General features: G+C 38.3%; 1 protein-coding gene across 2 annotated transcripts in view; it reads right to left on the bottom strand.

Moving 5' to 3' along the window:
• LOC150089933 (uncharacterized) overlaps positions 1-13976 on the bottom strand; it is a 41659-nt gene that overhangs the window by 15151 nt on the left and 12532 nt on the right. Inside the window, exon 1 of one of the 2 annotated variants that reach the window (XM_090368908.1) lies at positions 9907-9975. The exons of the other annotated variant lie outside the window; for it this stretch is intronic. Within the exon in view, the coding sequence (XP_090225034.1) occupies positions 9907-9914 (8 nt within the window). The 5' untranslated portion in view covers positions 9915-9975. Of the gene's footprint in view, positions 1-9906; positions 9976-13976 lie in introns of those variants that run through there. 2 annotated transcript variants of the gene reach the window in all.

Raw genomic sequence — 13976 nt, 5'->3', positions numbered from 1 at the left:
TCAAATTTGTGAGACAAGACTTCCCCTTAACAAAACCATGCTGTGTCCGAGCTATAACTGAAGTCTCGTCCAGATGATCCTGCAGTGCTTTAACCAGTGCCTCCATTAATTTCCCTGAACAGAAGTTAAACTAACAAGTCTGTAATTACTTGCGTCGCCCTTTGATCCTCTTTTGTGAATTGGGGTCACATTTGCACATTCCAGTCCAGTCGCTGAGTCCAATGAAGCTCTCATAATTATGGTTAAGGGTTTGCTTACTTCCTTTGCTGCCTCCTTTAATATAACAGGATAGATCCCATCCACCCCAGGTGCCTTTCTTATGTTTATCTTCAACAATTTCTCCTCCACTTTGCTCTGTTATTACAAAATCATCTAGCTCACTGCCAGAGTTTAATTGACCCCTGGCATTAGCCTAGCTGAATAACTCCTCAAGTGTGAATGTAGATGCAAAATACTCATTTAGTTTGTTAGCTACCTGAGCAGGATCTTCAACAGTTGGACCATCGGTATCAAGTGGACCAATCTGATCCATCCCCTTCCTTCTAGAGTTTACATAAGTAAAGAATTCTTTGCTGTTTTTCTTTGCTTCCTTTGCCAAAGATTTCTCATAATCTGCCTTTGCCTGCCTAACCTCCTTTATGATTTGCTTACAGACCAGCTTATATCTATCATAGGCTTCTGTGTCACGTGTTAATTTGTATGTATCCCATGCATTTTTCTTCTCTGCCACATGTCTCATTAGTTCATCTGACATCCATTTAGGCCTAAACCTTGAACAATATTTCTTAGTTGGTATGAAAAGCCTAATAGCTTCCAATTTTAATTCTTTGAATACTTCCCATTTTGAATTTGCTGTTGGTAACATCATCAGTTGGTCCCACCATATAGAATTTAAATACTGTTTCAGACCACCACCTTTACGAAAGCAAAGGCCCTTCCCTTTACTTTCATAGAGGATTATTTTTTCTTCCTATTCAGAACATTCACTGCATTGATGGGCATAAGCATAAAATGGTACAGCACCAATGATCCATAACAAACGTATGCAGTCATTCTTAAGCAGTCAATATAAGAGTAGTATAAAAGTAAACTGTTTGATTCTGTCAGCACGCTGTTTGAACTCTGGGCTATTAGTTTCAATGATTTGTTTTTGTTTCTACAGAGAGTGCATGTTATCAATAGTGGCATTTTCCTATTTTAAAACAGTAGGGGGGGGATAAAACTGAGGCACTCTGAAGGATGTACCTATAAGTAAATTTCAGCGGCAAAAAACACTCATGAACTCCAATAATTTGCTAATAATTTAACTCCAGGGGCTCACATTTGGTGAGTATGGGCTTGGCACACCCAGGGTCCTGAGCTGGATATCATCATTCTTTTTTTTCGTGATACCCTTCTACTTCTCTCTCTCTGGGTAATTCAAAAAAAAAATTTTTTTTTTGGCTGGTGCAGCAAAAGCCTCAGTCTTCCTTGCACCATATGCCAATATTAATAATAACGAGAAAAAAACTAATACATTGTTATTATCGATGTCTACTGCCATTACTGATAACACACAGTCTATTTACCGAGAATGCAGGGAGAAACTGTGGTAACTGGAAACCAGTTTGTCCGGCAAGTTTCCCGAAGTTTGCTGTGGTTCTCATGTTGCCACTTGTTTTTTTACAATTTACCGCATAAAGAATCAGAAATTGTGGTAAGCAAATGAATGTGGACTGAACAAAAATACCATAACGTGTATGGTTACATGTTGGAAAGAACTTGAGGTTGTCACAGACATTCTCTCAGATATGGCAGACAAGCTGTACTTGCTACCTGGGAGTCTAAAACGCTGATGGAACTGATATTCGGGTGACACTCAAGTCAAGTGGACCCAATTTCAGCGAAGTCCAGATGGGCTGTGACAGCCAAATCCTCTGCTAGCACCTTCACGATGGTGGGACTGTTAGTAATCCTGGGTATAACCTCCATGCACAAGCACACGGTGGGTGACCACCCAGGTGTGAACCAAAGTAAGCAGGGGTCGAGGTGTGGCGACCACACCACATGGAGGAATGCTGCCCCTCTGTGTTACCAGGCAGTACTAGGTGGTAGATGACTCTCATCAACCAGTGCAATACCACCACTTTGCTTATTGGAGGCTTGAAGTGGTGGAACCCATGTTTAGTCTCCAGAGCTAAGTTCTGGTCAACCCTTCCATCATGCAGTATGATTGATGACTTTTGAGGGTATAATGAACATCGTGGCAAGGTCCAATCTTCCTTACATTTCGAGGGTACAGCTCTAAAATTATGTTCGCAGGCTGGCCGCGAGTTAGTACACTGGACTGAACCTATTGGTAACTCTCTAGGAGTCTTCCGGATCAGCTAGTGTATAATCTTGCTACCTCTGCTCTGCCAGATAGTGACTGGAGGGAGTCTGAGTAGTGTGTTTGCAGGGGGCATTGTCGAGGCCACGTTATGTCAAGGATCTAGGTATATTCTTACCATGTGTACGCCATATCCAAAAATTTCATTACTTCATACAGCATGTCCCCCCCCCCAGTTTTCCTTACTATTGAATACACCATGAATTGTCAAACTAATAGAGTAAGCTTATCTGCAAAAAGATCTAAACCTCCCAAACACTTCCTAATTCATTTCACAAATATACGTGGTCTCAATTCTAATCTCAATGATGTCCATTTCCACTTGCAGTCTGCCAAACTCCATGTATTGTTTCTGACAGAATCTCAGTTATCAGTTGATTCCACTAATGCTCATCTTAGTTGCCCAAATTATTTGCTGTATGATTCCTATCGCCTCAAAGGTGGTACTTGTGCACATGTCCGTTCCAATATTCCCTGTCAGAGACTTGGAAATTTGGAGTCTCCTCTTTTTGATCTTCTCTGGCTTAAAATCTCTTTACCTCGTTTCAAATTCATCTGTTGTCTCTACCGTTCTCCCAACTCCACTAATGACTTGGAGCTCTTTGACTTCCTCTCTTTACAACTTGACTTTCTCCAGTCCAACTTTCCTAACAGTGAGGTAATTTTCCGTGGTGATTTTAATGTTCACAACTCCAGCTGGCTTCTGTTTTCTAGTCACACCGACCCAGCTGGTCGAGATGCTGAGGCTTTTGCAATTACTAATGACCTTGCACAGATTGTTCATTTACCTACAAGAATACCGGACAATCCTAACCATATAGCCAACACGCTTGATCTTTTTCTCACAAGCAACCCCTCTAAGTACACAGTCAAAGTGAGTGGTCCTTTAGGCACTTCAGATCACAACTTGGTGATTGTCTCTTCTTCTTGGAGCCTTTATCTCATGGCTATTCCCAACCTCGTATAGTTTGGCATTACAGAATGCAAAATGGGATGACCTGCGAGATTTCTTTTCTTCTTTTCCTTGGTCGGATTACTTTTTCAAAACTTCTGTCATCGTTTGCTCAGATCGTGTCAGTGAAATTATTCTTGCAGGAATGGAATCCTTTATCCCACACTCCACTTTAAAATCTCGTCCTTTATCTAAACCTTGGTTTTCCAATAAATGTGCTAAGGCTCTTCAAGAGAAGAATGTTGCATATCATAATTTGCTTGTTTCTAATTCTTCAGTTTCATTTTCTGCCTACACCAAAGCTCGCAATAATTGTAAAGCAGTTATTAATCAGTCCAAACTAGAGTTTGAACAGGCTAAGAGTAGAAAACTTGCTTCATGCCCTAATGGCAGTCGAGCATTTTGTTCTCTTGCCAAAGCCATTGGTCACAACTTTTGCCCATCTCTGCACCCACCTCTGTCCAAACCTGATGGTTCTATTGTCACTTTAGCTAAGGATAAAGCTGACCTGCTAGCATCCCATTTTTCTTCCAACTCATGCGTTAATGATCTTTGTAAAACACCTTCCACCATTCCCAACACGCTCCATTCAATGCCTCCTGTGGTCTTCCAAAAGGATTTTGCTGAATCTTGATGCTAAGAAAGCTCCACACCCCAATGGTATTTCTCCACTTGTTCTCAAAACCTGTGCTCCTGAACTTACTCCTGTTCTTTGCCGCCTTTTTTCACTTTCTTATTCCAAAGGTGTTTTTCCTTCTGCTTGGAAATTTGCTCATATCCAGTCAGTTCCTAAAAAGGGTGACAAATCCCTCCCATCCAATTATTGACCCATTGCAATTACTTCTACTCTTTCTAAAGTAATGGAGAAATCGATTAACCGCCAACTCTTAAACTACCTAGAAACCTTCCGTCTCATCAACAATCGCCAGTATGGATTCCATCAATGTCGATCCACTGGTGATATTCTGGCTTATTTTACCCATTTATGGACTAATTCAATGGAAAAGTTCGGTGAAACAGAAGCAGTTGCTCTTGACATCTCAAAGGTTTTCAATCGTGTTTGGCATAAAGGTCTTCTAAACAAGCTTCCATCTTATGGTTTGCCAACTGTTTTTTGTAATTGGTTATCCAGTTTTCTCTCTAATCGCTCACTGAAGGTGATGGTAGATGGCTCTCTGTGTTCTAACTTCTCCACTAATGCCGGTGTTCCCCAAGGTTCAGTTCTTTCCCCCACTCTTTTTCTCTTGTATATCAATGACCTTCTACCATTGACCTGAAATCCTATCCATAGTGTTGCCGATGATAGCACATTGCATTCCACTTTATTTTGAGAAACCTTGCCGTGCTCAGTGTCAACTTGTCGAATATCTGCTGCCAATTCCTTAAATGCCGATCTCCACGTAATTCTCCAGTGGAGCAAAGACAACTTAGTTGATTTCAACCCTTCTAAAACTCAGTCTTGTCTTATATCTTGTAAAAAGGATTGTTCTGCTCCTATGCTTATCTTTAGTGACACTTCAATTTCTAGGCAAAATGATATATCTTTTTTGGGGATTACCCTGACTTCTAATCTCTCATGGCACAAGCACATTACAAATATTGCTTCCTCTGCATCTAAAACACTTGGTTTTCTCTTACGCTCACGGCATTACTTTTCTTCCAAACAGCTGTTCACTCTGTACAAATTGCAAATCTGCCCTACCATGGAATGCTGTTCCCATATCTGGGGTGGTGCTCCCAAAATCTCTCCCAGGCTTCTTGATTCCATTCAGAAGAGGGCAGTTAGGTTAATTAATGATTCATCTCTAATAGTCTCTCCACTCACTGTCTCATAGACGTACTGTTTCTGCTGCATGCCTCTTCTACAGATATTTCCATGGGCACTGTTCTTCTGAATTGGCTTCTATAATTCCTGCTCTCTCTTCCAAAACAGTCCGAACCAGTGCCGCCACCAGCCAACACCCATTTACTGTCTAACTTCAAACTCACAGAACCAACTTTTCATCTTCCTCATTTATTCATTCAACCGCCATTTTCTGGAACAACCTTCCTTCGTACGTATTTCCTCAAAATTAGAGTCTACAGAAGTTCAAGTCCAATGTCAACTATAGGTTCCCATACCTCTCGTGTTTGCGGTTTACATTAAAAAAAAAAAAAAAAAACTGTTTAGATAACACTGGAAGAATAATTATTCAAACAGAATAAGAATGGATGAAAATATATGGGATGAATGTAATTTAGACTGTCAATTTCTACATTTTGGAAGTGGAAACAATTCATACAAAACCTATTCAGCACGCAAAAAATTACATGACCGAGCTGCATTGAAAAAAGTTAACTAGAAGTTCAATTATGGTATAATTTTGTTAATACAAACCCAGTTTATATAAAATTCTCATTTGTATGAAGTACGCATCATTCCTCTGCAAAAATATAGGCTACTCTATGTAAACATATTTGTTTATTACAAAATTCAGTTAATGTACAGGGGGTCCCCAGTATCTGAGTATTCATTATCCAAGTCCCTGCAGTTACAAGAATTTGAAAATTAAAGAATTAAAGCTTTTTCCCTTGAAAAATTGTTGACCAAGCACTTGATTATTTTATTAGACATCTTTTATAATAAAAGATGTCTAATAAAATAATGTTCCCATTTTTCAGTTCCTTCATCCATTTTTTAGTATGTACACGTACATAATAACCCCTACTATATAATATCGGTGTAGACACACCATATCTACTCATCCTTCACAACGAGCTGCCCACGTATTGCACTACATTGAATAAGAAATGCTTCATTTGCGATACCAGGATACCTGCCCACCCGCCGATGAAAAGCCAACTAGCTTTGAAACGGTGCCGTTTGAGTGGTGGCGCCCACTGAGAATAAGCAACAATAGTCTTCTCTATTAGTGAAGCTTTACTTATTCAAGGTAGTGCAATAAACGAACAACTCGTGAAGGATGAGCACAATATGAGATACAGATGAAATGATGCCTTTCACACTACTACCGTAGTTTTTCTTTAAGAGTTGTCTGTGATGGTATACCATCATATTGATGATGGTATATCAAGCTTAATGTCCAAGTTTGCAGACGATACAAAGGTTGGCAGGGTTGTTAAGGACACTACTGACAGTACGGTGCTGCAACAGGATCTGGAAAGGTCGAGCAGATGGGCTAAGAGGTGGCAAATGAAGTTTAACATTGACAAATGTAAAGTACTACATATGGGAAACAGTAACCCCAGAGCAACGTATCAACTCTGTGGTACTACACTGACAGTGGTAGAGAATGAAAAGGACCTGGGGGTAATTGTGCAGGCAGATATGAAGTTTTCTGAGCAGTGCAGATGGGCTGCAAGAGTAGCTCATGGTGTCTTGTCAATGATATACGAGAATTTTTCTAGCAGGGATAAAGAAGTTTGTTTGTTTGTTTGTTATTTGGTTTTTAGGAGCATTAGCAACTAAAGCCATATTGCTCCGGGATATGCGGTGGTCATTCCCTGACCTTTCTGCATCCTCCGTATTTGGTGGAGACTGGCTCGAACCCTGGTCTAATCAAGAAGCGTGTGCTACGCACTGCTGCTCCTTCCCACCTGGCTACGGAGGCGCCTGGATAAGGAAGTGATTATTCCCTTGTATAAGGCAATGGTCAGGCCACACCTTGGGTACTATATACAGGTCTGGAGGCCTCATTTCAAGAAGGATGTAGAGCTGCTGGAACGAGTACAGAGAAGGGCAACAAGATTAGTGAATGGAACAAAGGATTGCTCTTACGAAGAAAGGCTTAAGTTTTGCAAATTACAGTGTCTGGAGACTAGGCACCGGCGAGGTGATCTGATAGTGGTGTATAAAGCCTTGAAAGGTTTGAGCATGCTCAATGCTGATGGGATTCTTCCTCTTGCTCAGAATAATCACCTGAATAAATTCAAATTGAGGAAAGACAGATGTAGGATAAATGTGCGGAAATTTGCCTTTAGCCAACGGGTAGTTGGTTGGAACAGACTTCCACCCCTTGTTGTGGAAGTTGATAGCCTAAATAAATTTAAGGCTCAGCTGGACAGGTATTTTGAACGAACGGAGGGGTGAAATGGGAGTGCATTTTTTTTTTTTTTTTTTTGGCTGATGCTGCATAAGCTTGCTTTCTTGCATCATATGCCTCTACTAATGCTAATGAGATACAGATGAAATGATGCCTTTCACACTAGTACCGTAGTTTTTCTTTAAGAGTTGTCTGTGTGTATCTACACCGATATTATATAGATATAGAATCTTAAACTCTTAAAATATTATGCCTAGTTTCATTTATTGAATAACAAACATTTCAAAAATTTGGTCCTCGTTTTAAGTGGAATTTTCTCGAATTAATTATCCCTGGATAACGAGGATACCCTGTATTATAAAGCTATTTTTACCCCATAAGAAAATGTCATTTTGCATGATTAATACAAAGCAGTTCAGATACATTAAACACAATCTGTCACATATATTGGTAAACAAAACTAGAGCATCTTTATAAAAAAAATTCCTTGTATGAGAGATGGTCAAAAAAAGTTCTGAAATGGAGCATGAAAAATATAGATACAAAATCCTGGGTTTTTTTTTTTTTTTCCTTTCATTTTTCAATGTGTTCACCTCAAAGTTCAATACACTTATTTAATCTGCAGAGTTATTCCTTAAAAAAATAAATCTCCAAGTTGAGCTTTAAACCAAGCTCCCACAGCTGCAAAAGTTCATCTTTAAAATGAGTTCCACAAAGATGAAACTTGAGGTTCCTGAATGGTTCAAATCTGGATGCGTGGAGGATTAATCTTTCAAATTCACATTCATGAATTTCAGCTTGTGCAACGCAGGCTTTGTGCACGGGTACACTGTCATGGAGAAGCAAAACCCGACGACCCAATTTTCCTTTTAAATTGGGCATAAGGCTGGCATAATATTTCCATTGTGGTTTTAGGTATAACATAATCAATTAATAATCCTTTTGTGTCCCAGAAAACTGACACCAACACTCTTCCAGCTGATGGTTGGATTCAAAATTTGGATTTGGGATCATTAAAGTGTAGCCAAGTTTCATCACAAGTCACCAAACAGGATAAAAATCTATATGCACTAGCAAGAATTTTAAATTATTTTGATGCCCCCACCCTCTGATTTTTCATGAATGGGAAGGCATCATTCATCTGTATCTCATATTGTGCTCATCCTTCATCAGTTGTCTTGTTTATTGCACTACCTTGAATAATAAAGCTTATTTGTACATTCTTATATGCTCATGCATTATTATTAAAATGCTTCCATGGAAAATGTTAAGTACCTTTTCCAAGTTCAAAGACTTAATTGTTGTTTTCTAAATCTTTTTTCTTCAATGATTGCAACTGTTTCAGATGGCTAACAAAACAAATCCTCAAATGACTCTAGTCCTCTTTTGAACTCTGCCAACCATCTTGCAACAGAAGCACAACTGGATAATACCAAATGCTCCAGTCAATCCTTCCATGGATTTCTTTAGCATTTCTGCCCTATTTGGTCAAAAATTTGATTAATGATGCCTTCTTCCATCCAAAAAAAATTAATTCTTTTCATTTTTTTATATAAGACAATCTATCAAAAGACCTATTCTATAATTTATTAATAAATTTTATATACCCTGTTCTCAGAACTTTTTGACCACTTCTCATATATGTTTTTACAATAATTTATTATTAAATAGGCATACACAAAATAGTTAATGTATTAAAAATCTGTATCCCATCATGGCACAGAAATTGCAAATGCAAACTGCTTCCTTCAGGGAATATTTGATTTTGTCTTCTTACTGGCACCAAAGAACAATGATGAAATTGGTATGGCAGAAGACAATTTTGAAATTAAAAAAATATACATTTAATAGTGTTTCAAAACTAACTGCCCAAAAACCAGAGCACAGATTTTTTGGTTATTTTATTTTTTTTCTTCCAAACAGAATTTTGGTAATACTTCAATTACTCTAACCAGATGAAATTTTAAAACAAAACAGTCATACACTAAAAAGCTTGCTGCAATGAAAGTTTGTATAGAAAACTCTCAACAACACAACACAGCAATTATTCTTATAAATTCAAGTTGTTGAGAAAGGCACTTTACAACACTGATAGTTACAGCCAAATGCAGCATACCCTCCCAAGACTGAGTTCATATACAGTGAACAAACTGCCTGCAATATATGTTTGCAAACAAACAATTAGAACTGTAGTGCTGTTATGGAAAAATCCTAGGTATATATGTTTGCATAATCTTTTTTAAAAATGATATAGCAAATACAAAACAGTCTAAATATGATAATTTGTATCCCATCATGGCACAGAAACTGCAAATGCAAACTGCTTCCTTCAGGAAATATTTGATTTTGTCTTCTTACTGGCACCAAAGAACAAATGAACTTGGTATGGCAGAAGACAAGTATGTATGTAATCTTTATTGCAATAAGAGAAATTGACAATTCTGACATTCAAAAAATTCTTAACAATATTTTAACCATAGTAATAAGAGTATTCTTGAATTCAATAGGCAAATACAAAACAATATAAATATGATAATTTGTACCCCATCATGGCACAGAAACATGCAAATGCATACTGCTTCCTTCAGGGAACATTTGATTTTGTCTTCTTATTAGCACCAAAGAACAATGATGAACTTGGTTTTTCAGAAGACAATTTGGACATAAACAGTTCTTCAAAATAATATTAGTACATTTCAAAACTGGCTATCCAAAACCTAGGCACTTTAAATTGAAAGCAGTGTTTATTTTGTTTTATTTTCCTATTTTTATTGGGCATTGAACACTGCATGCTATTGTCAGTAAGCAAAATGACAGAAGTTGCACCTTGACCATAAGACTAAAGTTGTACCTTTTTTCCCTGAAACAAAGAGTGTAACTGCTGAATACAAAAGATTAAGCTTTTTTTCGAAATTGGTGGATACTGGCAAGAAACACAATACTTCATTTATCTAAACAGCCTGAAGTGGAAGACCATACAGAGGAATGAAAACAACTTCATAAGGCCAATGTTCATTCTTCAGAAAATGTTGAAGCCTCCTGAGTTGTAATTATTATTATTAGCCATATGGTGCAAGGAAGCCTGAGGCTTATGCTGCAACCAGCCAAAAAAAAAAAAAAATTCTGTACTCAGAGAGAGAAAGAACAAGAGGCTGAAGTAGAAAGGAATCGCCAAGAAAGAGAAGAATGATGATATCCAGCTCAGGATCCTGGATGTGCCAAGCCCATACTCACCAGATGTGAGCCCCTGGGGATATGCAACATAGTCTAGGAGAGTCAAGAAAAGCACAGAAGTTAATGGGCTGCTTTTTTTCACATTCTGTTCAACAAGTGCTTCAATTAGATTTGAAAATGTTTCTATGAATAACTGCAGTGCTGCATAAACTTTCTGAAAACGATAAGCAAATAACACTTCAATTTTCAGTGAGCAATGGGAAGGAAATGCTGTGCTGCACTGCACAATACCTGGTATCCTGATAAGGCTTATTTTCACTTGGATAAAACCATGAAAGTCTAGGAGAGTCAAGAAAAGCACAGAAGTTAATGGGCTGCTTTTCTTCACATTCTGTTCAACAAGTGCTTCAATTAGATTTGAAAATGTTTCTATGAATAACTGCAGTGCTGCATAAACTTTCTGAAAACGATAAGCAAATAACACTTCAATTTTCAGTGAGCAATGGGAAGGAAATGCTGTGCTGCACTGCACAATACCTGGTATCCTGATAAGGCTTATTTTCACTTGGATAAAACCATGAACAAGCAGATCATAGTTTCAAGCAACAAAACCTCCTCACAGCTTCATAAGAAAAGTAGCTATGGAGGAAAAACCTAACTTTGTGGGTAGCCCTGTCAATGGTTTAAAACCCTTCTCAATCAACAAAACTGTTAACTCACAATGGCATCTGCATATGCTAGAGAATAATGTACTGCAGCTCACAACTACTTGGCTTCCCATGGACAGCGTGGTTTATGCAAGACAGTGCATTGTCACATGTAGCTAATGGTATGTTGAATATTTTGCATATAGCCATACCATTATTCTGATCATCAAAACTGTTGGTATATTTTTCCTTGAAGTCAACACTTGAATCCACAACTGTTTCTTGAAAAAAGCTGTTCAGCTGGACACTTGCTACATTTATGAACTTGAGAGCCATGACTGTTCACAGATGTATTGCAAAAATTAATGAAGGCAGCTTTAAATCATTAAAAACATCAGTGTACAAACCTCAGGAATTTGTCCATAAAAACAGAGGGCATACTGAACGTGTGGTAAAACAAGCATGCTTTCCAAGAATCAGAGCATGAAAATTTATAATATCTGTAACAAGTGACAAATAATATTTTTTTAAAATACATGTCACAAACTTCATGCACCACCCTACATCATTTTATAATGAAATAGGCATATACAAATTCATCAAAATGTGATAAACAAAATGTAACCCATCATGGCACAGAAACTGCAAATGCAAACTGCTTCCTTCAGGGAATATTTGATTTTGTCTTCTTTCTGGCATCAAAGAATAATCCTGAACTTGGTATGGCAGAACATTTTTTTATGGGGGGAAGCTCAATAACAATAATACAGGACATATGCATCTTAAACCTTGCTGTCCAACAAAGAACAAACTTTTTTTTTTTTGAAGTGTAAATTTAGATGTTCAGTGCTCCATTACTGCTGTCAGATAGTTTATAAAATGAAGTCCACTCTAAAAAAATGCAAATATATACCACAGAAGTTTGCTCTCTTATATTCAGTCACAACAAATTATTGAACTAGAATTTCATATGGAAGAACTGCACATCTTTCAGAAAACACTATACATTAATTATTCTACAAATTAAAGTTGTTGAGAAAAAGATTTTCTAGAAATTTACATGTCTCATTAAGTTATACAGCTAAATGCAACACATTGTCAAGATTGAGTTAGCATTTATTAATCACATTGTCTGTTATATACAGGGTGTTTCAGTTAAACGTTTCAGAACTTCTAAGAGGGGTAGGGTACATCCTGACAACTCGAAATCATATAGCAATGTGGGGTCGGAAATGCTTTCCTGAAGCGGTGTTGTACACAGAAGCACCATAAAAAGAAAAGAGACCGTAAGTGAGAAATCGTTTTAATAATACATGAAAAGAAGCAAAAGGTACATGGATTAAAGTAAGTGTTCGAAGTTTCTTCAACCTCGTATTGCTTTCGCACAGTGGTACCTTGGAAAATGTGCTACAAATCCCCTTTTTCCTGCTGAAGTGTTGTTTTCCGATGAGGCATCCTTCACAAGGGAAGGAATTTTCAACACGCATAACGACCATATCTGGGCGGTCGAGAACCCGCATGCAATACGACGTCGTGCAGCACAGATTCGATTTTCGGTCAATGTATGGGCCGGTATTATGGGAGATCACCTCATCGGACCTTACCTGTTACCGTGTCGTCTAACCGGACCTATCTACTTGATCTTTCTGCAGCAAGTATTGCCACAACTTTTGAGAGATGAACAGATTTCTGCATCGATGCAACAGACAATGTGGTTCCAACACGATGGAGCCCCTGCCCATTATAGCGGAGATGTTCGTAACTACCTGGATGTCACATTTGGTCAACAGTGGATCGGACGTGGTGGTCCCATGCGTTGGCCTGCTCGGTCACCCGACCTATCATGTCTTCATTTTTATTTCTGGGGTCATATGAAATCGCTAGTTTATGACACCCCTGTTGACAATGCTGAGGAGCTGGTTGCAAGAATCGCAGTAGCTGCCGAAGAAATTTGAAATTCGCCTGGAGTATTCCAGAATGTTCGGATGTCCATGCGTCGGAGATGTGAGGCGTGCATTGTAGCCCGTGGAAGAAACTTCGAACACTTACTTTAATCCATGTACCTTTTGCTTCTTTTCATGTATTATTAAAACGATTTCTCACTTACGGTCTCTTTTCTTTTTATGGTGCTTCTGTGTGCAACACCGCTTCAGGAAAGCATTTCCGACCCCACATTGCTATATGATTTCGAGTTGTCAGGATGTACCCTACCCCTCTTAGAAGTTCTGAAACGTTTAACTGCAACACCCTGTATATATATATATATCGGTAAAAAAACAAAACTGAAAGTAATCTTATCCAGATCAAGAATATTGCTTCCTCTTGTTGCCTCTCTAACAATGCTACTGCAGAAAACAGTCATCCAAGAAATTCACAAAAGTCTTGCTAGTGTGTGAGTGACCAACCCACAAATTCCAGTCAACATCTGGAAAGCTAAAATACCCTATTATGAGACATTCTGATTTGCTGGCCCACTATTTCCCTACATAGCTGTTTCATATACTCATCAATTATTAGGCCCATAATACATTCCTACTTTCAATTTTGTTTTCCCAGTGCTTATATAACACCAAACTGACTCAACATTGCACTCTCACCCAAGTCAACTGGATGCACTGCCTTAGAATTATCTTCTTAACTAAGAGCATAACCCCTCCACTTCTCCTATCCATCCTTTCTGCATATACTGTACTCCCCATATTCAAATTCAGTACCAGTTATGTCTGTGTGACACGTCTCCACTATTGCTACAATGTCGGCATTCAACGACTTAATCAGTACTTCAAATTCGT

Source organism: Mastigoproctus giganteus, chromosome 2 (assembly GCF_048544385.1).
Source record: "Mastigoproctus giganteus isolate SK-2022 chromosome 2, ASM4854438v1, whole genome shotgun sequence".
NCBI lineage: Eukaryota > Metazoa > Arthropoda > Arachnida > Uropygi > Thelyphonidae > Mastigoproctus > Mastigoproctus giganteus.
This window is presented reverse-complemented; position numbering and strand designations above follow the sequence as displayed.